General features: G+C 39.2%; 1 protein-coding gene across 2 annotated transcripts in view; it reads right to left on the reverse strand.

The window, feature by feature from the left end:
• Positions 1-220: 220 nt before the first annotated feature.
• Positions 221-27544, reverse strand: part of shisa7b (shisa family member 7) — a 38393-nt gene continuing 11069 nt past the window's right edge. The window contains exons 2-9 of one of the 2 annotated variants that reach the window (XM_008422711.3): positions 20360-23303; positions 18540-18782; positions 17575-17691; positions 16624-16769; positions 15511-15579; positions 11702-11929; positions 5695-6076; positions 221-4929 (exon numbers count right to left, since the gene is read on the reverse strand). In XM_008422711.3, coding sequence (XP_008420933.2) covers positions 4473-4929; positions 5695-6076; positions 11702-11929; positions 15511-15579; positions 16624-16769; positions 17575-17691; positions 18540-18782; positions 20360-20757 — 2040 coding nt within the window. In that variant the 5' untranslated portion in view covers positions 20758-23303 and the 3' untranslated portion in view covers positions 221-4472. The remainder of the gene's footprint in view (positions 4930-5694; positions 6077-11701; positions 11930-15510; positions 15580-16623; positions 16770-17574; positions 17692-18539; positions 18783-20359; positions 23304-27544) is intronic. The other variant, XM_081612559.1, reaches the window with a different exon arrangement.

Here is a 27544-nt window from a genome sequence, read left to right on the forward strand (position 1 = left end):
TCAAAGTAACAAATTTACATGGAGCCTTAAACCAAAGTAAATAAAAATCTGAATTTCTCAATTTACTTTCATTTAAACACCTTTGCCTTAGTTACCTTTTTTTTATTTTGAGTGTGCAATATTCTTCCTCTTTCTTGCCGTACATTCCCCAGCTGTAAAACTGTAAAACATTGTTTTTCCTAATGTAAAACATACTTTGAATCATCACAGACAAATTAGATTCAATTGGATATTTTTTTATTATCATTTAAACAGTATGATTTCTACAAATGCAAGAATTGATCACCAATAACAAAAGGGTTGCACATCTGTGAGACCGTTGTTGGGATATTCTTGGAAATAGACATATAAGGGAATGTTATAAATAATTTATCATACAGTTTGAGGTATGCAGAGTAGCTTTGAGAATACAAATATGCCCATGCCTCCCCTCCCCCCAACCCATGTGGTTAACACACTCACACATAAATACAGGCACACAGCTTCATCAGGGGAACCGTTAACTCAACATGGAATACAACAGTAAACGACTTCTGAAATTATGAGGAGAAATGAGTGAGACATCAAAAGATTGAATTCATATTTCAATATTTTCTCATTGGTTTTTACTCTCAGTCCTTTAAAAGCAACTAAGGCAAGCCACAACATATTCTTTTCAGTGACAGCAGTTGTTGCTTAAAAACATTTAAATTAGGTTTGATCCCCCTGCAAGAACTGCAACTTTTTTCAAACTTCTATGCCCTTAAAATTCTGTAAAAATGAGCACGTAGGAAGAAGCTGCATTAAAAACCTAATCTGTCAAACATCAGCGACACAAACTGATGAACCATGCGATAAATCAATGCACTCAGCTATTACAGGTCCCTATAACTGCTATAACTTATCACCATATAAGTCTTTAAAAATTTACATTTGTTTAAAAAGTCCTTGCTTTGGTGAACACAGCTCAAATTGAAGGGGTGGGAGTGATCAATGTCCCTCTTAAAAAAAAAAAAGTGACATTAAAAGGGACAACAATGGAAGACCAAAAAAGCACAAACAGGCTGATATGAACAACAATTGTATTTTGGATCGAAGCATCATCTTCGTGATCGATTTTAGTCAAAACGAGTGTCAGCATTCCTATAACAAAGATGACCGGGATTCTAACACACGGGTACGTAAATTTGAAACAGACAATTAGATACATACACACCATGACATCATAAGTCAGCAGTGTGACATCTCTAACACTGGCTCCTGACATCATCATGCGGTCCGTCTTTTCTCCATGGTTGCATCGGCTCTTTTTTGTTCCTGTGATTACAACGGTTTTGCTTTTGTTTTTATTTTTTTCAACTCCACTAGAAAGTTGTAAGATTGAAATTTCAGGCATATACATTAAAATTCACAGAGATTAAAATAATAAATACATGTTTAAAAGAAGAGATCATGATAAGAGTGCTCATTTAGGGAGGTCGGGTTTTTCTTTTTCTTTTTTTTAAATCAAACCGTTAACACATGAGTACATAACATAGAAAACTACAAATGGCTGGCAGGAAGCATCACTCAATCAGTGGTATCAGTCTTTGTCAAAGTATAACTTCACTATGAAAAAGAAACCCAGCCAGTATGGCCAGAAGGTCCATCTTATCGGCAGAGAAACAAACAAAAATCCAAAAATATGACATCTTTATGGAAAGCTTCCTCCCCCATAGCAATATTCAACAAAATAAAATTTTTACACAAAGACTCTTTTGCAGAAATCCCCTGCATGTTTCTTTTCTCTCTACACGTGAAGAAATCTGTGAAAATAAGCACGAGCATGCCTCCCGACAGATGCAAGAGATGAAAATGAGAAGCAGACGCTGTTTAGAGCACAGACACACAAAGATAAATTCAGTTTAGCCCTTAGTGTGAAGTGTCCATTGTTCCCCCGCCTCGAACCCGTCTGCCTTCCTTCCCTTGGTGCGAGGTGAGCAGCTGAACTTGCAGGAAGCGTGTGGCGTCTCGGACGAACGGGAGGATCTGTTCTATGCCAGTGCGCTGCAAAAAGAAGCCCTCGACTTTACAAGTTACTTGTGAAAAGTTTGAAACATGGCCGGGGGATGTTTATTCACAGATCGGTTCCTTTTAATGAGAAGTCTAATTCAAAACATTCTCACTATTACGTTTCATAAATGTCGTACACTCACTAGAATCCACTGTACAAGGCTTTAAGTTAGCTTAAAACATGGTTACATACTGAATGGTAATTTTAGGGCCCAGTCACACAGGCATCACTGAATTTGTTTAGGTAACTGTAATAATTTCAGGCTCCAACTATGCTGCTACAAGTATTTCACTTGATATGTTGGGGGGGAAAAAACAGATTTTTAAAAAGCTTTTTTTATTATTTTTTTATTTTAATTCTCAGTCCAAATAAGACATTTACCCAATCAAAAAAAAAAAAAAAAAAGAAATCCCACACTGGACCAATAGGGGCCAGTATTGTTTACATTTTTAAAAACATGATACAAAAAGAATATGAGCCGAATTCTGGTCATTTTACGCTTATGTAACTTTTACAGCTCACTTTACACCCGACTTTTCACGATTAGAAGAAAACATGTCCAACAAATGTTTTCTGTGTGTATGTGTGTGTGTGGTGTGATTTTATACTTCTTTTAGGGGTTGATGCATACCTGCTTTGACCAGTGGTGATTTAAAGTAATTTGCTATAATTTACTTATAGTCTAAAAGACAAAAAAGGTTATATGATATTCTGAATAGCAAGCAGAGATTTCTTACAGTAATTCTTATTTAATCAGGGATCACAATTAAAAAATATGTCATAGTCAAATGGCTTAAATGGTGATCAAAATCAAAATCAATAGAAATATCTTATAATTAATTGTAGATAATCTGAAAATGTGCAAAAAAAATAATTATACACAAGTCTTTTAGTACAATTTGGGCTATATAAATTATCAACATGCAAATAGCAGTTGTGTGTAAGCAAGGTTCAAAATTGTGTGTAAATTTTGAACTATGGTTCTAAATATTGTGTAAATGCATGAGTTCAAAGCAGGGGTACAGATTAGAGACAAATATATTCTCTGATTATAAAAGCCTGTCTTGCTTGACTTTGTCACCAGTCAATTCAGCAGTGGTCAAAGTTAAAAATACTGAAAAATACATGTTTTTATACTGTTCAATTAAATACAGGAAAATTAAAAACTCATAGTTTTTAATGTTTGCATGTTGCAACAAACATGCAAACATTAGATACAATTTAGGGAAGGATTTGATAAGTAATTGAGAATCATCTTGTACTTCTCAGTTGGATTAGAAACTACTGTCTGTAACATGTTTTCTATTTATGATCACTGTTTGTTACATGTAATTGTTAAATAAAATGAAAAAAGTTTACATAAAATTATCTGACGTGTTAAAGTCCTGAAATTGAACATGAAAAGTGTCGGGTCAGAACGAAACAAGAACTGGGAAGTGGCACTTGCCGGTCAAAGCACTGTCTGTGCATCTTAATCATGTGACTGAGATTTACTGGAAACAAGAAGAAAATTGAACTAACATAAAATAAACATGGAAGAAAAACGTATTAACATTTTTCAGCCAACTGGTCTTTTTGTTTTAGACTTGATAGTTTTGTTGTGAAGTGCTGGTGTGACTGGGCCTTTGTGGCAGCAGCATGAGTCGACGGTGTTGTTTTTATTCCTAAATTTCTAATCTTGAATTATTGAAGCTGTAGAGTCATCAGATGACAGTTAACTGCACTTGGCTCGAGTGATTCAGCAGTTTTACATTAATAGTCCAATCACAACTACAGAAAGCGATGATCGTCTAATCCAGCCTTTAAGTTACAAACCGGCTGGTTTTGAGGATAAATACGTGTTCAACTAAGTATACACAAAATCCTACAGGGCTCAGTCATGTTAATGTAATCAATATCGAGTTATTTTCATACAAAAGTAACTTGTTTGGTTCTAAATATTGTTATAAATACAACAACAAGCAAACCTGTCTCTCTCCAGGCTCGGTGCTCTTCACCATCCACAGTGGATTCAACGACAGATGAATTTCTGTCAGAGCACTCGAGGACTCAGAGGACAGTGCAATAAAACTCAAGGACGACTCAACAACTCGGCGGATATCCTTCAATAAAAGTCACAGCGAATACCCAGCAGCCTCTGAGCTGCTTTTTTTTTTTTTTGCTCTTTTTATGAGGATTTTTTTTTTCCTCTTTTTGCAAAGAATGGCTGAATATTCTCTTTTTCGAAACATAAAGTGACAAGAGGAATATCGGTTGGCTTTACTAACATGAATGGTGTCATCAACCATTGTTTTTTGGGGGAGAATTTTTTTTAAAGGTTGAGCAGCCAGCTGGGGTGAAACTCATTTCTGTTTCTTCTTCACCTTCCTTCTTTATTCTTCCGCTGATTGGTTCCCTCTCCTCATCCTTCACCTGTCCTTCTCCTCTCCTTCTCCTCCTCTCACACCGTCACCTCGTTCTTACTCCCAGTCCGCAGTCCCTGCCCTCCTCCGCCTCCGGGGATGAAGTGCAGCTGTTCGATGGTGTTCTGCCTTTTGTTGGCGAAAGCCATGCGCCGCGCGCTGGGCTGGCCCCCGATTATCCCCGCTCCTCCTCCGCTGTGGCCCCCGTGGGAGTCCCAGCCACCGTGCATCCCCATCACGGGCACAGCTGTGGAGCCGCGCTCGTGGTCGTGGCCTGATGTCGGGTGGGAGTTCATCTTGATCATGTGGTGGCGGTCCATGGACGGCGTGGCACAGATGTTCTGCTGTGACTGGGCCTTTTGGTGGTGGCTCAGTCGGCCCATGGTGGGGACCATCCCGCTCCCCCCCCCTCTCTCCATCGTTCCCATCGGCAGACCCATCGTCATCAGGCGATCCTCCAGACGGTCCGGAGAGACGAGGAGACGCTCATGAGACCTGAAACCAGAAAGTCATTTCATTTGACTGTAAACACGGACAGGACACATACGGTGCCATGTCTTCCTAATTTCTTTCCACGGAGGAAAGAAATCCGTGGAAAGAAATTAGAAATTTGAAGAGTGGATCAGTTTTTTTTTTTATCACATGCATGTTTTTATTAAATGAAATGCATGAGATCTTATAGGCCAAAAAACGAGATTATCAAGTTTATTGCGTACAAATTTACATGTTAAATGTAATTAATTAATCAGCATTAACATTATAAAGTTCCAACCCTATCATTTATATATTTAATATTAGTTAATATTGGTTATCAGATGGATAACCGATGAATGAGACATAATTTCTATTGCATACTTTTTCTTTCAACATTTTACTTCTCTGATTAGTGTCGTATAGAAACAAAGAAAATACTACATTTTAAAACGTTCTTTGTGAAAGCATTGATTTAGGGGTAAACACACTTATGCAACCAGATTATTTCATCTTAATTCTTTTTTCCTCTAACAGATTAGTTCATTTTATCTTAACTGACAGAAATGCTCTGTCTTGGAAGTCCACCGGTGTGCATCGTCACCTTGTCAGACTCTTGAAACTTTAATGAAATGATATTTCTTAGTCTGCTTCCCTTTGCTTTCCTTCCTCCATCCTTTCTGGATCACATCTCATTATGATCCGTTTTCATTTCCATCTTCTCTGATCTCTTTTCTCTCTCCAGGTTGTCAGAACTGATCATCTCCCGTCTCCTGGCTCTAAGCTCACCTGCGGAGCGTCTGTGACGTGGAGCTCCTACTGGTACTCATCATGGCTTTGTAGTACTGGTGCTGCTGGTTCTTGTTCAGGCGGGACAGGGTGTTTCCCTCCCCGAACGCCAGCAGCTGGTCCTGGGAGCGGACGCGGCGAGGCGGCCTGTCGAAGGTGGAGCTGGTGTAGGGCGTCTGGGAGGGAAGCGGGTACGGGTTCGGGGTGGAGGTGGGGATGTGGAGGTGTGGACGGGATCCATGGAGGGGCAGGGTGCCCCTGGAGCCCAGTGTGTAGTCGCCCCCCCAGGGCAGGTGGTGCTGCGAGGAGTGGAAGGAGGGCGGAGCGTTGTTGGAGCGACGTTTGGAGGTGTAATAACCCGAGTATTCATCAAGTTCTTTCTCTGTTGCATAAAAAAGGGAAAGAAACAGAATCTGTTAAATGTAAACAAACCATTTTCTCCAATGATAGATAAGTTGGTAACATCAGTTGATTATCTTTAAACTGAGACAGGTTGTTTCACAGGGATCTCAGTGTGACTCGTTTTATCCATGAAGTGGATGTTAAGTAAACATTAACAGCATCTAAAAGCGTATTTTTCTTTTGTCTTTTTACAGCTGCCTGTTATTTTAAAAGTTTAGGCTTGGCATCTATGCAGCTTTTTCAATTTAAAGCCTGGAAAAGGTTTAACAAGCAAGTTGATCTGATTAAAGACAACACTGATGTTAAAAGATTTCTAAAGTTTTTGATGTTTAGTTATTCTTGTTTGAAATCACTAAACACATTTTAAGAACAAAAATAAACCTGAGTAAATGCAAAGTGTGGTTTTCTTAACAGGATACAAATTTTAAAGGAAAAACAAGCAATCTAAACCAAAATAACCAACATGACGTACTTATCCTCTCGTTAAATCATGAATTAAAAGTGGTTAACCACCCTGCCCTGAGAGTTCAGTTTCACTAGCCAGATCCAGGACTGACTGGTTCCAGATCCGTAGAAACATCTGGCAACATGATGCCAACTAAAACTTCTCCTAAAGTGACACATTGTGTCCCAACCTAAAGAAACTAGAAATAAAGACTTGAAAGGTTATCGCCTCCCTAGGTTGAAGTCAGTATCCTTGAAAAACATCTTGAGACTTTCAGGAAAGTATTGAATCGACTGGCAGGACAAAAGCAAAACTTTCCTAAAGATTAGCATCCTGATGCGTCTTAATTTAAACATCACATCCACAAGAAAACATGATTGAAGTCCTTTAGCTTTGCTTTAAGCATATAGTTAGACTTTATCCGCAAATCCTCTAATGTGCCTTGATGGTCTGAAATATGCAAAAGTGACAAAAACATGAAAAATAACTGACTGCTTGCTATAAGCAAAGCGACTAAAGGGATCTTCCCTTTACAACCATTTTGGTCTCCAGTGACACTGACAAGACAGACAGAAAAAATAGAAAGTTGAAAAAGGAATTGCAGGAAAAGAAAAGGCAAAGAAGAAAAGAAATTAGAGACAAAAGTGGCAAACGTTCAGAACAAAGGATGATGTAAAAACAATGGGGAAAGAAATGCATGGAGTCTGGCAACAGAGGGGAGGTGAAATTCTTTGAGAGAGGAGTATGGGCAGCAAACGAGGAGATGAAACGTAGATAAAAGAAATTACAACGAGGCATAAGAGAATAAAACATGAGAAAGGACAGTGAAAAAAAACAAAGTAACAGGCTGAATGAGAAAGGACAGCACAGAGAAACAAAGTCAACAGAGACGAAAGTGTTCATTAATAGAGAAGTAACAGTGTTTCTGTGCTTTCTGCTCCATACCCCGAGTCAGCTTTAATCTTCAAAGTATTTCCATGGAAGCAGCTCCACAAGAGCCAATTTAAAACCTGACCTTTAACCAGCTAGCTCTCTACCTCTTCCTCTCCTCTTGTCTTTTTTTCTCTCACCTTCTCAGGTCTCTTCCTTTCTTTCTATTTGTTCCTCTGCCTCCATCTCCCCTTAATTTCCGCCAAATGTGGAGGTTTTCTGTCTACCTTTCTGTTGCCTCATTTCCCTTTTTTCTATTCTCCCTGATGATCTCATGTCCTCACCCTGCCCTCCCTCTTCTCTCTTTGCTCGCTCTGTTTAAGGCCAAATTATCTCTAGGGTTTTTTTTTATGCCTGGCCGCGGACAAAGAAGCCTTTATCGATGTCATTTCTGCAGGGAAGCACATCAAAAGCAGCAGGTTTCATTCAGCAGCAGCTGAGAGGCCGTTTTTCATCCACTCTCTGTGTCATTCTGACATTTCACTCCCATCCTGAAAAAAAAAATTGTTCCACAAAAACTGTTTGATGAAAATATGGGGGTTGTTTTGCAGAAGACCAAAAGCAGCGCTTTAATTCAATGTGACAATGATTCACACTGTCTGAAGAGGTGCTATGCCAGCTAACGCTACAGATCAGTATGTTCATGAGATCTTTACTCGCAATTCACTCACAATAAATTAAACACTGTAATAATTCATATCATCTGCAGTAAGTATCTCCAAATATCTCACAGTAGCATGTCTTGGATGACACAATCAGTTGTTAGCTAGCACTGCTAGTGCACCTCATTTATTTTTATCTCTCCTTTTTACACTCTGTCTGTTCATAAGCTTAGAAAGTTGAGCTGAAGGATGTTGGAGTAGGGGATATGATTCTTATCCACTATAATAGATGGAATCCATCTTGTAGCATAAAAAACTCTCCTCAAGCACTAAAGATTAAAAATATTTAATACTATACTATTTCCAAAACATTTAGCTTTATGGGACTGATAGGACAGCTACATTTTCACATTTGGGTGAATATATAAATGTTGTTTTTTTATCTGCAGATTTCTAAAACTAGATTTTGATGTCCATATTTGGCCCTATATGGATAATAATCATGCAGGGAGTAAAACTCAAAATTGCTCAGATTTCATACCTCATGTCCATCAGAACTAACCAGGCACAAGAGCACAATGACACTTTATGAAGATTTAGAAAAATAAAACCTGTCCCCCCCCCCCAAGATTCACCTGTTGAAAGAAATGATGTAAACAGAAGTGGATAATATGCACAGTGCAAAATCTGACAAATTCTTAGATAATCCTTTAAGAGTTTATAACTTAAAATCACACTGCAAGGGAATATAATCAGATTTTTTGCGAGAGAAACAAATATCTTCATTGTTTGATTCTTATGTGCTCATAAAATCTAAATGTACACACATATTAACCACTGTTATGTGACTGTTTGTAGCTATGAAGCAGAGCTGTTACAGACTCATTACATGGAGTTCAAACAACAAAAATACCTCTCAGAACCCCGCTTGGTATAATTTAGCAATTTTGTGTGATTTACAGTCCCTGAGCTCTGCATGCAATGCATTTTTAGTTGTTTGTTTATAAAAAATTCACTTCTAAGAGCAACACTGTTTTGGATAAGTACAGTTTTGTTTTAGGTGAAACCAGTTCCAAGACTAAACTCTGAAATTACATCTTTTACTCACCAGGTAAACTAATAATATTTATATAAAGCATACATGTATATTTAAATGTGTCCACAATTTGATCCACCCTCCATTAAGCTTTGTGGCAACATTTAACATGCTGTTCAATTTTTTTTTCCAATTATCTGTAGTTGCCAAAGGGGAAATATGGAGTCTATCTGATGGTTAATTACAGGAAAGATGCTGACTACTAATAACTACTCCAGACAAACCTCTGTTATGTATGTATAAATATGATTTGAAACATTATTTTTAATTGTAAACAAATCTGAACCACACTGTAACTGCCTATAAGTCAGCATAAGCCGTATAACTATTAAACTAAAAATGGGAGAGGAAAGGCGGAGGGGAAAAAAAAGAAGAAAAACTAAGATGCGAATCACTGACTGGAGTCTTATTTTTGCCAGGAGTCAGATCATCAGTTGCTGAATACGAAGAGACCTTTTTCCCCTTCTGTATTTATGGAGCGTTTCCCCTTTTGACTGAATCGAAATAATAAAGAGCCTCCTCTCGATTACGCCTTCACATCATTCCATCCATGCAGCGCCATGCTCGTTGAACACAGACTCATAAGGGTCGTTCCTCATGAAGTAACCATCCGTCACAGGCCTGCAGGGCGACTCCCCTCCCCCTCCAGTCCTCGGCCATCACAGAGTGAGTGAAGTAAAGGAAGCAACTGCCTCGAAAATCATTTCCTCCTCATCGAAAGCAGCCAGACCTCTGCAGGTTCCCCCTCCCCCATCTCTTTCCACAAGTGCCTTCTTCCGCTTCCCTTTTTCCCCCCCAAATGACCTCTGCATCAGCATCTTCCTTTATCTTCTACCTTCATGTCGTATTGTCACTCACCCTGTCAGAGCCTTTAATTTCTCTCTGAATTCACTCATTCATCCTTTTCACTCCCATCCTTCTCATCTGTGCCACTCCCTGTTGTGTGCTTTATACTGCAGCTTTTCTTTACCACTTTCAATCAAGCTTTCTGTCATTTCTTGACATAAGTCTTCCTGGAATGACCCACAAAGAATGCAGCAGATTTCATAGCAGGATGATCAACAAAGCTGCTGACCTACAGTAAATGGGACTTTTATATAACCTGTTTTGCATCCATAAATCAGTACATTTATAGTACGCTGAGATGTACTCCCAACACTGGCAAATAATGGAGAGCATTATACCAGCAACTAGAACGAGTAAAACGAAGCAAAAGCGCCCACGTTGCTCTTTTCCACTTGTTCTGACAGGTTAAACTCAGCATTACGGTCAGTCTGACTGATTCTGACATTTGTGCTCCCACATTCAAATCCTCTGCATGTCTGTCTCAAAAATCTCAGAGAACAACCTTCGTGTACATTTTTGCTGAATTCCAGGAGGAGATTTTACGACTTTGCACTTTTTGTCACTAATCTTGCAGCGTAGTGAATAATGACGATGGGAAAGAAAAGCTCATATGGGAGGAAGTCATTTTTCCTTAAAAAAAAAATACACTTATATACTCTGGTGACCACAAATAACAAACGCTTGTTTTATTTTTATTTTTCATGGTTCAATGGTTTTAGCGAATCAAAAATCTCCCCTAGAGTAGACAACTGTTTTCATTTTGTCCTAATTGATGAATCACATAAAGCATTATGAATTTATAAATTCCATCATTGCTTCAGAGAAATCTTGAAAATAAATACAGCAGCTTTTTTAGAAGTTTTTGTTTACATCAAATAAATTTTTTTTCACAGAACCATAGTCATTTTCCCAATTTGTTTTATTCCCAATTGGCCAATCTGCTGAAATTGACTTTTTTATTATTTTATTATAATTTTTTTTTATTTCCTTTATTTAACCAGGTAAACTCCGTTGAGATCCAGATCTCATTTCCAAGAGGGACCTGGGCAGAAGTCTGCAATACAAAATGCATATGAAGAAACATAATGTAATGTGAGTTTTGTCTGAATAAACATTTCATGTTGTTTAACCAACAGGTGGTGCAACACGAGCAAAAAATGACATTTTAAGGGAAGTTCAAGAGGTGCAGGGAAAGCAGCTGAACCTTTACTCATTAAATTTTATGGCGTTCACAGCAAAGCACCAAGTTTATGAACCAGGAAAAGAATGTCTTGTGTAAATTCTGTCCGCACAGAATTAACTAGAACCTCTTTTTGAGATCTTTATATCTACTTCGCATTAACAGACAGGCCATGTTTAATTGATTTCTTGACTCTAGAGGCCAGACAGTAAAAAAACCAGAGTTTCTATAGTTAAGCTGATGCAAAAATCTGGTGAAAATAAACTTAATTTGTTATTTGTTAAGGGGGATAATTATACTTTCAGATAAGCCTATTGGGGTTTAGATAATGTTTTTATTTCCTTACAAAATTAAATAATTTGAAGACTGTTTTTGTATTTATTCTTTCCTTATCAGATTTTAATGTTAGAATGATTATCTGAAATACTTACTGCAAGTGTGTGAAATGTCCAAAACAGAAGTAGCACTTTTTTAGCATTTCTTATGAGAAACAAATAATAACTCACCCAGTTTTTTCAGGGAGCTGTAGCGGCTGAGTTCTGGTTTCATCACCGCCTCGTAGGACGGGGGCAGCTGCGCCAGGTTGTGGAAGGAGTGGGAGAAAGACGGGTGGCTGCTGTTGTGTCTCATGCTCCCGGTGAGGATGCCGACCCCTCCCGAACCTTTACCGCTTCCTGAAATCAGGCTGGGCCCAGACGACAGCTGGGAGGTGTTGTTCAAACGAGGCCCGCGCTCTGAGGAGAGACAGGAAGAGATGGACAGGAGGAAGGAACAAAAAAAAAGCAAGTTAGAGATTAAAAAAGATTGGATATGAATATGAAAAAGTAATGGATGGAAGGAGAGTAGAAGGAAAACAATGAAGTGAGAGTTCAGGTAGAGTAAAACCCCTTAGACTTTTATCATGTTACAACAGGAAACATCAATGTAATTTATTGGGTTTATACATGACAGAAACACAAAGTAGTCAATAATTATGAGGCAAACGGAGAATTATACACTATTTTCAACATTTAAGTTATTAAAAAATCTTAAAACATCAAGAAATCTTATCTAAAGACATGGCCGTCCTTATAGAAAGAAAAAAAAAGGATGCCAGTAAATATGTGAATGAAAGAGCTCTTCTAAACTTTTTGTGGAAGAAAAACACCATCCACAACCAGAAACATGGTGGCAGCATCATGCTGTGGGAGAGGGACAGATCTACACAGTGTGAAATACCTGGAGGACAAAGCTTCTAAATGTACAACATGTGTTATAATGGCCCAGTCAAAGTCCAGACCTAAATATGACATATGAAAATTGATGCTAACGAATACGAATGCTCTCTATTCAATCTGACTGAGTTTGAGCTACAAAGAAAAATGGACCAAATATTTTAATTTCAATCGCAAGACATGCAAAGCTGGTACAGACACATCACAAAAGACTCAACAGAGATACACAGAAACACACTTTTAACATTTTTTTTTCTCTTTTTCACTGTTGCTACTTTGTGTCTGTTGCAAAACCCCAATAAAATTAATTCAAGGTTTTGGTTGTAACATTTTTAAATAACCAAGGGGTAAAGATTTTTAAAAGGAACTCTAAGGGGTAATGAAAGGAAATGTAATATGTATAAAAGGAAGAGAAAAGAAAAAAATGAAAATAAAATAATGTAATTTAAACAAGAAGCAAAAAAAGTAAATGAAAAAAGGAAAGGGAAGACTGAACAAAGGAAAATCTACAAGCTGGGTAACTATCAGTGAACACAGGAAGTGTCTCTTAGCTCCATGGCGACCATCTATAAATACAACTCTGTACTGCTCATCTAAGATTGCAACACCAACATATCAGCCACATATAAATACACAGAAACACACTGATGGCTTCAGGAAGAATCTTAGTGCACATACAGTCACATTTATGCAAAGTGCAAAAGCAGCACATAGATCAGTAAACACAGAAATGACTTGTCTTATGTGAGGTTAGCAACATGGAGGAGGAGGAGAGGGGGGCATAGATGCCTGCTTTGCAGCATGGACACTGATATCAGTTACGTCATAAAGTATACAAACACATCCATATATGCTGCAAACAGCAGAGAGACGGAGCCGTAAATGAGCCAGCATGTGGGTGCACTCAGCAGGGACCTCACATGTGGATTCAAACAGAGACAAACGCTCAGATCTTCAATCGGAAACATGCCGATCAGTCACGATCATCCAAACGGGGATCAGAAATGTTGGATCTATGAGGAGAGACAAAGGGAAACTACACCTCTGGGAGTGAGAGCGGGAAAAACTGGAGAACAACAATTAAAGGTTGCATAACGTGGCCATTTACCGTTTCCTGTCTTCAATACAGGCACTAGCAGAGTTCATTCAGGGTGGGAACGGTTATGGGCTGCGATCTTGTTAAGATAACTGCAGGACATATACTGGTCATTGACCATTGACAGTAATGGGCTGTAATGGCCAATGATGTCTCTGTTAAGTGCCACCCAGGGAACACACACCACATCGACCTCTGTACTTGTTACACACATACACACGCACACACATTGTGTAAAAAAAGCAATGCTAGTTCTGCGATAGTTTTAGTTTAAGGCTGGGAGTGAACATGATGAAGGCTGACAGAGAAAACAAGCAGAAAGCATCAAGGACTGAACATAACATACCGTGTTTATGTACCAGCATACAACTTAACACAAAGGTGACCGTGTGTGTTCATGTGTGTTTGTATATGTACAGAGAATCTTTATGGAAATCTTCTCAGATTTGTTCATTTTATGTGATGCAGGGAACCACTTCACTGAGCTCCTCTCTGCACTGCCGCCTTTCCAACTCCAGATGGTATCCACTAAATACTAACAGAGTCAGATTAACCACTTTAGGGGGAGAGAAAAAAAAAACCATCTGCGCATGAGAAATTAGCTATTTTCTTTACAATTACTACACATCTTTTTAAGTAATCCAAAATGTTTTTTAATAAATTTCAGTTGTCTGAAAAAGAAATCCCTTCTAGTTTATGATTTATTAGCCACGTTTCTTCTAATTCAGGTTCTTCTAAGCAAATCTAGAATTATCATCAAAAGTTTACATTTGTCATTATGGGAATAAATGTCACCAATTCTGGGGAAAAATCTAAAGCATTATAATGATCAAACATAAAACCTTACCTAGTTTTATTAACAAGAACTGATTGCAAAGGTTTAAATTTGTGGACTGAAAATTGGGATAAAGTTCAATATGTGACTCTAATAAAGTGGCTGTTAAAATGGAAAAACAAGAAGAATCCATCAAAAAAAAAAAAGAAACAAGCCAAAAAGAGAAGAGGTCATGTAATGGAACATGACTAAAAGAGGACAAACGATCCAATAAAGGTTTAAAAGCTCTAAAACCACAACCGCCTGATCATTAGAGGACATTAATGAGCTAAAATCCAGAAGGTGCTTGAAAGATTTTTCTGTTAAATTCAGTGTCTCTTCCTGATATCCATTAACCCAAATTAAAGCCAGTGCAACAAATGGTAGACGTTCCCAGGCTTCGATTCCAAATGTAACCGAAAACATCAATTACTTTTAGTTTTCTTTTACTAATGAACGTCATCAGTGCAACATCTGTAGGCAAAGCTGGCTCTAATCACTGCAGATGCCTTCTTGTGTAATTCATTCCAGAGGAAACGCATGTAGGTGTAGACGCTCAGAATAACTCGCACTAAAACTTAAAAAGTTCAGCGAAAATCACGCTGATCTCTTTACCATCAGATCGCCATGGTAACCACATCCTACAGAACCTTCATCAGCGTTACTTTACATTCAGGAGTAGCTCATTTCCTCCCATGGACGTAACTTACATCAGCTTTTTTTTGTTCTTTTTGGATAAACGACTAGCATTGCTTTTTGTTTTCTTGGTGCAAAGCTGGGGAGAAACAGAGAGCCGCTCTGTTCGCACCAAACCCTCCTCTCATGTTCGGTGTCAGCTGTAAGCACTCGCACGTCACTGTGGCACAGAGATTAAAAAATGAAAAGAGAGAAGAACAGGCACATTTGGAAGCAGGCTTGTGGTGGTAGTGGGTGACGAGAGGTGGGCAGACAGACTTGCAGTAAAGCCAGGGCAGGCCAGACAACTTTAAGCTCACGCTCTTATGAACAACGTGCCAATTTCAACACAGCTTCCACACAGAGAAGCCACACACAGACACAGTGTTGAGAATGGCGCAGCTGTTTTAAGAGCGCCAACAGAGACAGACGAACAGGGTGGTGGGGAGGCCGTGGGTCCGGCCGGCAGCGTGCCGCCGCCCGCGCTGGACTCGCGCTGCTAACCACGAGGCTTACCGATGGTAGCAGAGTGTTTGGGGCTGGAGGCAGACCCCTGCTGGTTAAAAGGGTGGTGCAAGTTCCCAGCTGCAGAGAGAGCAGAGCCAACAAACTGATGGACGACCACTCGAGAGACAGAGAGCGTGTGTCGCGTAAGCATTTGTGTCAGTATAGAGACAGAGAGGGACAGCGGTAGAGACAGCAGAGAGAGGAGAAATGGACAGGAAGGAGAAAACAGCATTCCCTCCAGGAATTATATTTCTGTCTGTTTCATTTGTTTTCAGGTCTGAATTTTTGCACCAAGCTTAATTCAGCCAAATGTGCGTACAAAATGACTTAGGAGCTTCTCTAACAGAAGGTTTGACAATTATCTCATCAGTATTTTCTGCAGGACAGTGCAAATCGTGGAGAGAATGAAAGAAAATCAGAGGAAGAGAAAGAATGAAAAGCAAAGGGAGAATATTGGTTAATTCATTTATTCTCACTGCAACTTTGAGCTTTTTCTCTCACCTCCACTGATCCCCATCGCAACAAAAATATTCCATGTCCCACTTTATTAAATTCTATAAGCTGTGCATTTTTCTCAGCATTTTATTAATCGTCACAAAAAATGACAATGAAAGGTCAAAACGTGAATTAGATAGGATTTTCATGGTTATATTTCATATAATGTGTCGATTTTTCCTGTACGAAATATGTGGCTCAGAAATGTATACGGTTCTTTGCAAAGTTCTCATAATTGCATATATTGTATTGTAGTAAAAGACAAAGATAATTAAAAACCATTTGTAGTTAAAAAATAGTTTAATAACTTCCTTATCTGTGTTGTTTCGGTTTAAAAGCAAGTTTATTCATTTCCTTTCCTGTAAAACTGCAGCATCTGACAGCATCTCAGTCCCAGCAAAATGTTTTCCACCTCAAGTGCGAATTGTGTTACTGCTACTGAGTTTGAAGTGAGATCTGAAAACCAGGAGAACAGCAGTGATAATTACCCTCCCTATCACTCGGGACGCAGTGAGCAAGCTGGATCCGAAGGCTCGTGTAACCTGGATGTGACACTGTCGCTTTATGTTTTCACCTCCGCAAACATGCGAACGCGTTGGCTTCGACTCGCGCCGCTCTGTCACTTACTGCGGTTGTCTTTCAACTGCAGGACGGGGGTGTACAGGTTTTTGGACGTGCGGCCGTCGGATGTGGTGGCGGTCAGCACGGCGGCGTTGTTCCTGTCTCCCTGCTGCACGGGGCTCGATTGGTGACGCAAAATGTCCACCAGGGATCTGAGTCAGTGCAGGAAAGATGAGTGGATCAGAGCAGAGAAAGGTGAAAAGAGGGTATCATTCAAAACATGCACTTTTTATCTTTAGTGTCTTGTTTTAACTGTTAGTTTTTTTTATGATGTCAAACATACAAAGTATCACTTTTAAAAAAAATGTTTCCTTCCATTTAAATTATGGGAGTAAAAGTGTCAGTTATCTTTCACTTTGTACATTTGTATTGAAATTAAGTCAAAAGTTCAGATATTAAACATAAACGTAAATAATTTAAGCCCTTTATGTACGGAGCAGTATTCCTGTCTGGAGATGCTGATGAAGGAACTCAAAAATAAACCTTAAAAACCCCCAAGTGATGGTAAAATTGAGAGAGCATGACCCAGTCCCAGAAAACTGAATGAAAACTACAGGAAGGTTAAGAGGAAACCCCCCGACTGCTGGAGGTCAGCAGCTTGATAAAGGCAGTGCATTTTTTTTTCCATAGTAATTTATAGCTATTTCTTCCTCACTGTTAACTTTCCTTTAGGGCAGACTTTAATTAAATGAAAAGCGATAATAGTAAATAATAATTCCCTGATCCATCGCCTCAGTAATTGCTACCACAAATCACCCAGCCTGCTTTAACTCTGGTGGGTGTCGAAGAGCAAAGTGAGCCCAGAATGAGACGGAAATTCAAAGCATCAGTGTTTTTAATTTTTTAAAAAAGTTCAGAGTTCAGATTAGCAACTGTTTACTTTAAGTTCTATCAGTGGAAAATAATGAAACACATTTTATTTCGGGCTCTATGAGACAGCTCTTCAGTCGGTCTCACCTGGGCATGTTGACATCTCTGTTGCGGGGTCGACGCGCCACCTTGCTGAAGGCGACCCTGACGCCCACAGCCACCACCAGCGTGAAGGATATCACCCCTCCAATCACGTAACCCGTACTGGAGAGAAAAAAAAAAACATAAAGTCACGCAGTCACAGGCAGAAAAAGAGAAAAATGTATGGTTTCTAGTGTCCTGCTCTCAATCGCTTAGTGGCTTTAACGAAGCAGTTCCACCCAAAAACGGTTCAGTTAAGTATTTCAGCAGGTTTGAACCTCTGCATTCAGAAACAATAAGAGCTTAGACCAGGTATCAGGTATTCAACTTGATATTTTGGATTGCTATAATTTGCTTTCGCATTGTAATAACAAACCAAACCCAAAAAATCAGATCAGTTCCACTTTGAATGTGGTACTAAAGTTTAGATACATATCTGATGATAATACCAGTCCTGGCTCTGACTGCACATCCAAAACAGACTCCCCTTCATGTTGTGATGATCTTGTGACAAAACTGTCGTTTCTCATTGCTGCACAACTTTAAAACCAATCCAAACGCAGTTTAATCCATTATTACTCCCATGAAGAGTGTGCTGTTGGGTGATGTCAACGATCTTTTTCTGTCAATTTAGGTTTGTAAACGGTTCACACTCAAGTGTCATTGTGGTCGGGTTTTAGTCGGTGGTTAGGACCAGGCAAAAAAAAACAAACAAAAAGACAACGGATTTCAGCAAAAATATCAAAATTAAGCATCAAGACCTGCTGTGTGAACAAAGCTACTCATTGGGACTCAAATTATTTACTTCCTCACCTATTACCAAAACTTTACAATGATATTCCCTAAAGTTGAAATCCTAATGTATATTTATATTTGGTTTTCAATAAGGCTGGCGTTTTGGTAATACATTTAGTGTACATTGATCTAAACAAATTATTGATATGCATCATGTGATTGTTTTCAACCCTGACCTGCTGCTCTGCTGCTGCAGCGTCTCGAAGTCGGGGTCGGGCTTGTTGGCAGCAGGCACGCTGACGGGGGCCTGCGGGTCAGCCCACACGGGGGAAATGTAGTTTTTGCAGGACTCCTGGTCCAGTCGGTTCCTCCGGTGCTCGCAGCAGAACCGGTATTGGCAGGTACCACAGCAGTAGCGATACGTGCCCTTGGAGCAGTTGAACGTGTTGTCGAAGTGCCCCATGACGTCATAGTAACCCCTGGGGAGCGAAGCATAGAACATAAATCTGAACTTCTGTGATGAATGTGTTTCATCACATCCCACCAAGTCTTAAAATCTGGAGTGTATTAAAAATAAAAAAAACAACAACACTAGTACAAAAGGCAAGATAGAAATTAACAGAAGTCATGAATAAGAAATTAAAACAGACAGAAAGTTGAAAGCTTATGTATGTTTTGGATCTCGTCTTATATTTCCCTGCTTGTTCTGCTTCTGGCTGCCTGAATGTGGTCGCAGTGTGTGGCTTGCCAACAGACAACTGATTTAGAGCTGATTATCTGTTGCCTAGCAACAGCAAGACGCCTCTCAGTGCAGAACATGAGCTTTGGTGGGATCAAGATGAGAGCTGCAGGAGAATCATGATGTTCTTTGCTTTTATGGCGTTCAGTAAGATGAACACATTAAACGAGCCGGTGGAAGCTGCAGTCACTCAAACAGCAGCCTCACTTCTGCAAAAGGCAAAATACTATAATCCTTTTTTCTTAAACTTAACCCAAATGCACTTTTCAGATTTTAATTTTCAACCTTCGATTGTTTTCCTTGCTCCCGTCAATTTTTCTCATTTTATTTTATTTTCCCTTTTTGACCTTGGTAAGCAGGGATGAGCTCAACCTGCAGATTTGGCTGGACAACATGAACATGTTTCATGCAAACAGCTCAGATTTTTATCTGTTGTCTGTTTCTAACATGCTTTTAGTCTCTGGCTGTATTTCCATTCATGTGGAACTTTTTCTAATATCTAGAGATTAACATATTTAGCACTAAAGCGGTTTGTTACATGTCTTAACTATGTCTTCACAGGTGAATCTAGGGAACCAAGGCACTTCAAGGTTTTTAAAAAAACACAGTTTAATAGACAGCTTAAATTTTAAAGTCATTTTAAATAAATTCCAGGCAAAGTGCCACAGTGACCAGAGCTTAGTTTGGCTTTGTGGAGCATTAAGTAACGTAGTGCTGGTCCACCCACACCTGTGCACTGTTTGCCAGCTGGCTAAAAGATTTCTAAACCAATTGTTTCATGCTTACAAAATATGTTTGAATGTATTTCTAGTTGTGAAAAACTTTTTGTCATGTAGATTCCAAAGGAGCATCACCCATCCCCTTTGTTAAAGTAACACTGCAATTTCATTTTTAACTGGTACCAACAGAAAGCATGAATGTAAAGCAGCAGACTGAAGCTGGGGCTAACTGGAAACTACTGCTAACTTCAGCAAGTGTTTATTCTACAATTCTGCCTAATTTTATGTATGAGAATTGAAATAATAAGACTCAAATGTGACATTATTAGCATAACTGTAAACTAATATGTTATTTTAATAGAAGTAGGGATTATAGTTTATTTTTTTGGTTTATTTTGATACCAATTGACTTTTCAATTACAGGTATACCAGCCTCAAATGGTGGAACAACTTTTATTCTGTAGTTATTTTACTACCTTTGTAGTGCTTTGTTTTGCAGAATACTAAACATTTTTTGTATTTTTTCGATTGCTATAATTTGTTTTCACAAGTACAATTTGACTTTAGCAAAAATAAGTGCATCACAGGACATTCATACCTGCAAACTTCTCCATTATCCACCAACGGCGGGGCCACCTGGGCCCCGCTGAGCGGGGGCTTCAGTGGGTTTTCCGTGGCGTTCCGTGGAAACATCCTCTGTGGGAGGGGCTTCGGGGGGAGCTCAGCCATCGCCGCCGGATCGTCATCGTCCTTCATCTCAGCCGCTTTCGGTGGCACTTTGGATCCGCCGCGGGGGTTTGACTTGTAGCCGGTCAGGAGGAACAAGGTGCTGCCCGTTTTTCCAGCAGAGGTGCCACTGCTGCCGTCAGGCGTCCTGGCGTCGCCGTCGGCATCTCGCCGCTCCACGGTGACGGTCAGGGAGGAAACGGGGAGGCAGGAGAAAAGCAACAGGATGACAAAAAGGGAAATCATCCTCTTTGGAAGCGTGGACTTCATTGTTCTGGGGTAAAGTTCTTCAGCCGTGATTTAGAAAAGGAAACTGTCAGAGTTCAACTCCAAGATGGCGTCTGGCTGAAATATAAAAACCTTTGTGATGAAAATGTTTTAACTTCAGTTTTTAGTTCAGATGCGGTTCAGCAGCTGTTTTATGAATGTGTTTGGCATTTCACTCGTTCATCTGAATGTAAACATTTCTCTGGATAGAAATCCTTCCCAAGAGCAGCTTGTGTAAACATTGAGGTTTTCAGAGAGTTTAGGCCCTGTTCAAACTGCCTGTAAAACAGTTTAATAAACCAGCCAACATTAACTTCACAATATGACTGTGTTGAGTGGCACTGGGTTCTGAATAATTAGTAGAGGTCTGTCAGCTGACAGAGTGGCATTTTTTTCCCCCTTGGCCAAAACTCAAAACTTTTCAAAATGGCAGTATTTACACGTTTACTGTAAACAAAAGAAAAGAGTTGGAGGAAAACTGTAAACTCTTAACAAAATGACCAACGGGAACGCTCGACTTGGCACGTAACAAATTGCTATGGAAACGGTGGATTGTAAACATTTAGCGCTGTATGTAAACTTCAGATCGCTCGAACCGATGTTGGATCTATTCTTCTGGGAGTTTGGCACTTCTGTTGTCCGTTGTAAATAAATAAAAAATAATAATAATAATCTGACATGGAAAGAAAATAATTTTATTCCAGGCTATGTGTCTGTAAACAGTGATGGCAGCTTCAGAGTTCTTTGTTTAACAAGCTGAAAGAAAATCAGTTTGAATTTGGCACAAGCTTCTTCAGTTTGTACATCTTCTACAAGATACTATCAATTTCCATCATGAGCTCCACTAAGTAACTTAGATGAATCAGTAAAGGTCTGTATGCTTAGGAGTTTGGTCTAAATACTGGGGTTTAAAACTGTGAGCTATGATGTTGTTCAATGAATTTACTGCAGATGAACAGCATTGAGCAGCATCAGGACTTTCAAGGAAAAAGGTTTTTCCAGCAGCTAGTGGAATGAAACGGTCAGTCCATTAAACTGGAATGTCAATGGAAGCTGGCGAGAACTTAAAAACTGAAGACTTTTCTTTAAAAAAAAAAAAAAGCCGCAGATTTATGTGCGATCGATACCCTTGCTCGAGTGTCTCTGCTCTGAGTTTAGCTTGGCCCAACAGAAGAGAACAAAGGAGGGCTTGGGCCCGGTTCTAGCAGGGCAGCGAGGTTCTGCCCACAGAACAGACATGAAACTGTCTGGATTCATCCGTCAACGCAGAGGAAAACGGAACGCAGACGGGGAACTCGGCGTGGTCGCTGTGGCTGCCACGATTCGACGCCGCGGACGATCCGACTGCACAATTCTTGAAAAAGCAGTTAGAAAAACTACAAACTTACAAGATCCTCTTTCCTCCAAACATAAGAATTTGGGTTTTTTTCATGAGCAGTTGCCTCATGGGTTCCCTGAATGTGTGTGTGCACCAATATGACGAAGATCACTTTGTTAGAAAACAAAACTCTAAAACACTGTGAGAAGCTTTGCAAATGTAAAAGTTAATCTGTATGGCTGGTGTTCGGTATGGCTTCAGGTTATGATCTTTTTTTTTTTTTCCTTCTTATAAAATTTTTTTTCTTTCACGTACAAACATGAGTACAGTGAAAGGTTTTAAATTGCATGTTTTTTTTCAGGAGTAAAAAGAAGAATGCTGAAGAGCTCACTGGGACTTGATAAAGGGGGATTTCACGTCAGTAATCAAGCTCAACATATGGAAGAAACGAGACGACAATGACTGAGAAGCCTTTCTAATGTAAGCAACTGGAAGAAGGAGATAGGCAAAGTGTCAACAGTGTTTCACAGCGCAGACTGAGAGGACAGTATACGTCTAAGCCTTTTGAGACAGCAGCAGCGGCGGCGGCGGTGAAGATGGCGGGCTTGGATTTATCTGGTCAAACTTGGCTTGTGTTACCCGTCAGTCAAAACGGCGCTCTGATTTAAAATAAAACCTTCAGACGCCGTCAGAGAATTATCACTTCTCACCACATGCTTCCTCTGTCACAACGCAAACTGTTTATAAAGCACTTTGAACCAATAATGCACTGATTATGGTCTTGGCAGGAAAATCATGCAGTTTTCACATTAAGAGCAGCAAACACTGAAAGATTAAGTAGTCAGGAGTAAATAAGTCGTTAATATGATGGTGGACTTAAAGGTTCACGTTGGCAAATAAATCAGGTTCTGAGGCTGGTTTGACTAGATACTGTATGATTATGTAGAGAAATGTAGTTTCATTAAATATTGTTTTTTGCTTTTTTTGACACAGTCAGTTTGGCATCTGCTTTTGGTTTCGCTGGAGAAGAAAAAGAAGAACACAAAGAAAAAGCTCTGAATCCTTCATCCAGGCCATGAAAAAGGGGAGGAAAGAAAAAAAAAAGTGAAATGTAAAGCAGGAGTTTGAAAGTTGAAAGAAGGGGAGCTGGGAAAATTCCCCCACTTGATAATGAGATGTTCCCGATCTGGTCGTTCACTCTGGTTTGATCACAGGTTCCACAGTTTTCTCTCTGCAAGACAAGAAAACATAAGAGGGAACATTAAAAACCTACATTTATATATGTTGTCTGTAATAACTTGTGGAAAAGGACGAAAAATAGGTCAGTGTCCATCGGTGGTCAATATTCACACAAGATCGCAATATTCACCAACATTTTCTTTATACACCAAGTTTTAATGACATCCCCAAATTCAGCAGAGAAACCTGAAAATTGTTCACATCACTTGTATGTTTAGCTGAAGCTCTACTGTGTAGCAGTTTACATGAATCAACACTAAAACATGAAGATTCAAACATAAGGAAATGTTTGATTTTGTAAAAACTAAAAGGGGAAGCATTTTCAAGACTTTTCTACTTATAGACTGTCAAACATGAATTAAATTATCCTACAATCATCACAGATTCTTTAAAACCCATTGTGTGCTTTTTGAGAACAAACTAAGGAATGGGCTTACGTCATTTTCCCATTATAATTACATATTTTTCTGCGGAAAGTCGGATCCAAAGATGGATTGTAGGCTATGCTTCTGTCTAAACAGTCAGCTCTGCTTCTGCTTGTTTTTCCATACTGTGACCTATCACCTCCGTCAAACCCATTTTATCGAAAGCACCAATCAGAACTTGTCTTGTCTAAATTTAGTAAATTATTTAAACAGAATACACTCATATATATGCAATAATGTCAGCAGTGGGCTGTAAGCATGGCAGTCCACCGTTAAACAGAAAGCAATAACACCACTACACAGCTATACTGGTATCATCAGATGTATAATTGAAGTGCATGCGTCATACAAAATGTAGCCTGCTTTTCAGAATGCAGCATACCATCACACATAAAACAGGAGCTGACAGCAGAGATGTGACTTTGATAGAGGTAGCAGGGGACGCGAGAGATGCCATATGGACCCATCTGACAGAGGGACAGAGGAAGAAATGGATCACAGATGTGTGAATGTGTTCTGTTTACAGAATGAGGCCTTCGTCGCTGGGAGTGGTCCAGCATCACACTGCTCTAAAGATCTCATTATTTTATAATACTATTGATGTGACTACAAAATGTATGAAATGAGTCAGAATGTTACATTCATCAAGTGTGACACTGACTAAAATTAGTCTGTTTGTGAAAGAAAAATCTCTTTCTGTAAAGTAGGGATGCAGAAAAGCATGCGAGATGTGAAAACATAGTTAAATGTTGCTATGGTGACATAAACAAACAGATCAAATTAAAGAAATTAAACTTTCTATTTCAACAACAACTCTCTTGAAAAACTTGCGTCCGGCTACAGCTGCTGTATTAGAAATGAAAATCTAGTTTAATTGCAACATAGTTATTAAGGATATTAGAAAAACCTTTTTATGCCCCTGCTACATTCTGCTGCTTTACAGTTATACTTTGAAAGTCATACTGCAGATAAATTTGCAGATTTGGTGTTCCTGTATAGTCTGTATAGAATTTTATATTTTCATAATGTGGATAATTTGGAAAAATACTTTTTTAATATTGACTATATAAACTATTAATATTGACATTGGTCCTAATGTCTGTATTGGTGCATCACTAATAGGTATAAAGCATATTTTTTGTGTCAGGTTCTGCTAATGACTGACTGTAACTGCAAAGACATTTCTCATTAATGCCTCTGTTATGTCTGTCATTGAACTGGATTTTTGCCTCTAAACAAAAATGACACTTTGCAAAGCTTAATGAACTCAGATAGAGCCAATACAGAATTCAGAGCCCAAATACTTGGATCCAGAGTCAGAATAATACACCGCCTCAAAATGAAAACATACCCCAGCAGTGAGTGCTGTTAATTTTAACTCACTTATGATTCATTTTCAGGTTACAGTTACAAAAAAAGCAGCTTTAATTTATGGTATCAGTCATCTGCTAATTGCAGATAGAATTTACTGTATTTTTTTTTTCTTCACTTTCGCCCAAGACTCTTGGATCCTTCTGTTACATTTCAGAGCAAACAGAAATGAGATCACCATCAGGACAAGACTCATCTCCTGGAGCAACAACAATACCTCCAGCTGATACTGTAGCAGTCAGAGCGGCGGCGCCAAAAACAGAGAAACCTCAACAAGACGGCAGAGCAGGAGAGCTTGGAAAATAAATGATCGGTTGTAAAATGTAAGTGAAGGGGAAAAAATATAAGAACAGTATGTTCTGGGGTTAGGGTCGGAGCTGAACTATATCCTGAATCACAATAACCTAAATAGGCCGGTCCTCCTCTCTGCTGGAAAGTTCTGGGCGCTCTGCTGCCCTGACAGCTTGGCTTCACATCAGTGTGTCTCGACCCTCCAGGGGCTTTTCCGACCCGCTTCCTCAGATGTCGTAATTAAGAAGCCCCCGCTGACAAATAGCCGAACTTCCACTGGCTTTCTAGGCGGCAAGTGTAATGATTCAATAAAAACCGGGAATATGTGAGCGCATGGATAAAAGTGTGGATTTAACACATTGAAGTTAACACTTTTATGCTCTGCATGGAGCTGAAGAACCATTTTTTTCTCTTCATTATAACGGTTGAGCCTGTAAAGAAGTGTAGGGTATTAGATGCAATAAAACTAACACAGAAAGAGCACTGGAAAGAAAAATGATCCATGTCATGGATGAATTTATACCCTGTCTCATCTGGCAGTCTGTCTGTCCAACACACTGTCTGCCTGCACTATTTTCTGGTGAACCTGCCAGTGTGGCTGCATGTACATCCCCGCTGTTATCCCTCTGTCTTCCTGCTTCTCCCGTCTCCCTGCTGATCTCGGTCATTCGCCTTGCTGTGTTTGTGACACACATGCATGAATTTGTCCTGCTGACTCCCTCTTAGCAGTGTGCACTAGGAGTCACTAACACCTTTACATCATAAATCATTTTACACATGCTTTTGCTACACTACTTTGAACAGTAATAACCTTGTTCAGATAAATGAATTCCCCTTTTGTGGTCAAAGCTGCAACTGCCTGATTTAAGAGAATAAATCTCTGAAGAACACTATGTCTTGGTATTTTTCTATCAGCAAACAAAATGTCAATATTTTTCTATTCATTTATCTAAACTGCAGTAATGGTCTAGTTGAAAATGCAGTTATTTTAAGCGCTGAGTGTTATAAAACCTAAATGTATGAGTAATCCTTCCCTGAGCGATGCAAGCTTTTAGAGTTTGCCGTCTCTGTAATATTGTGCTTCACTTACAGGGATGACAACTTGTAGATCGCAAAGCATATGGACAAGGCTACGGTCAGTGACATACGTTTCTGTTAAGGCTTTTGGTTGCTAAAGTAAAACAGGCGATTTTCGTAAAACAGGACCCTGTTCCTTTTTTTTACATAAAACTACAAAATGCGAGGCATTTTATTTATTATTAATTTAAGTGATAGACCAACAAAAGGCAGTGGAAAACTATGAAGCTAAAAGAAAACCACAGCCATATAAACACAAACACTGATCTTGACAAGAACATGAAACAGGCTTGTTCAGGCCACCAGTGTGCTTTTTATCATTAAACTGCATGTAGTAACAGCATTTAACCATAATTCTAGTTTACTGAAATGTATTACTCATGGAAAAAAATGAGAAAAAATTGTATAATTACATTTCAACAGTTTTCAAACATCAATAATTGGAATTAAGTGCTATGAGGGTTAATCAAAAGTCTTATGATGGCATTTTTAGGCATTTTTTTACGATAACGATAAACGATGCAATAAACGCCTCTAGCTCTGCAGCCTCTCAAGTTTTCTTCCAGGATTGCTCTGTATTTAGCTCCATTCATCCTCCAAACACCATTCAGAGATAAACAATCCCACACCATGATGCTGCCACCACCATGTGTCACCATACTAACAGTGTGTTTAGTCGCATTATAAGTGCAATGTGGAAAAACTCAAAAAAGTTCAACAAACATCAATAATTTTGCAATGCATTGTAACAATTACTGTACAAATCAGTTTTACTGCTCTGACATTTTATTAAATAAAAATACAGACCCAGAATTCAGCCAATCAATAATGAGTGGAGCATTAATTAACCAGAATAGAAAACAGAGTGTGTGCATTTAAGCACTAAAGTATAGATGTTGTTCATGTGTGGTCGTGCTTACGGTGCACTGTAAGTCTGTCTCCATGTTGTGTGCATGACTGACTTCCACTGGCAACAGCACATGAGTTTTAAAGACACAAAAGCTCCCTGACAGGCGGTGACCCCCTCCGTCATGGCACAAACACTATCTTTCCTCACTCCATCCATCCA

The sequence above is a fragment of the Poecilia reticulata genome, chromosome 11 (assembly GCF_904066995.2).
Source record: "Poecilia reticulata chromosome 11, P_reticulata-male-v2, whole genome shotgun sequence".
Classification (NCBI taxonomy): Eukaryota; Metazoa; Chordata; class Actinopteri; order Cyprinodontiformes; family Poeciliidae; genus Poecilia; species Poecilia reticulata.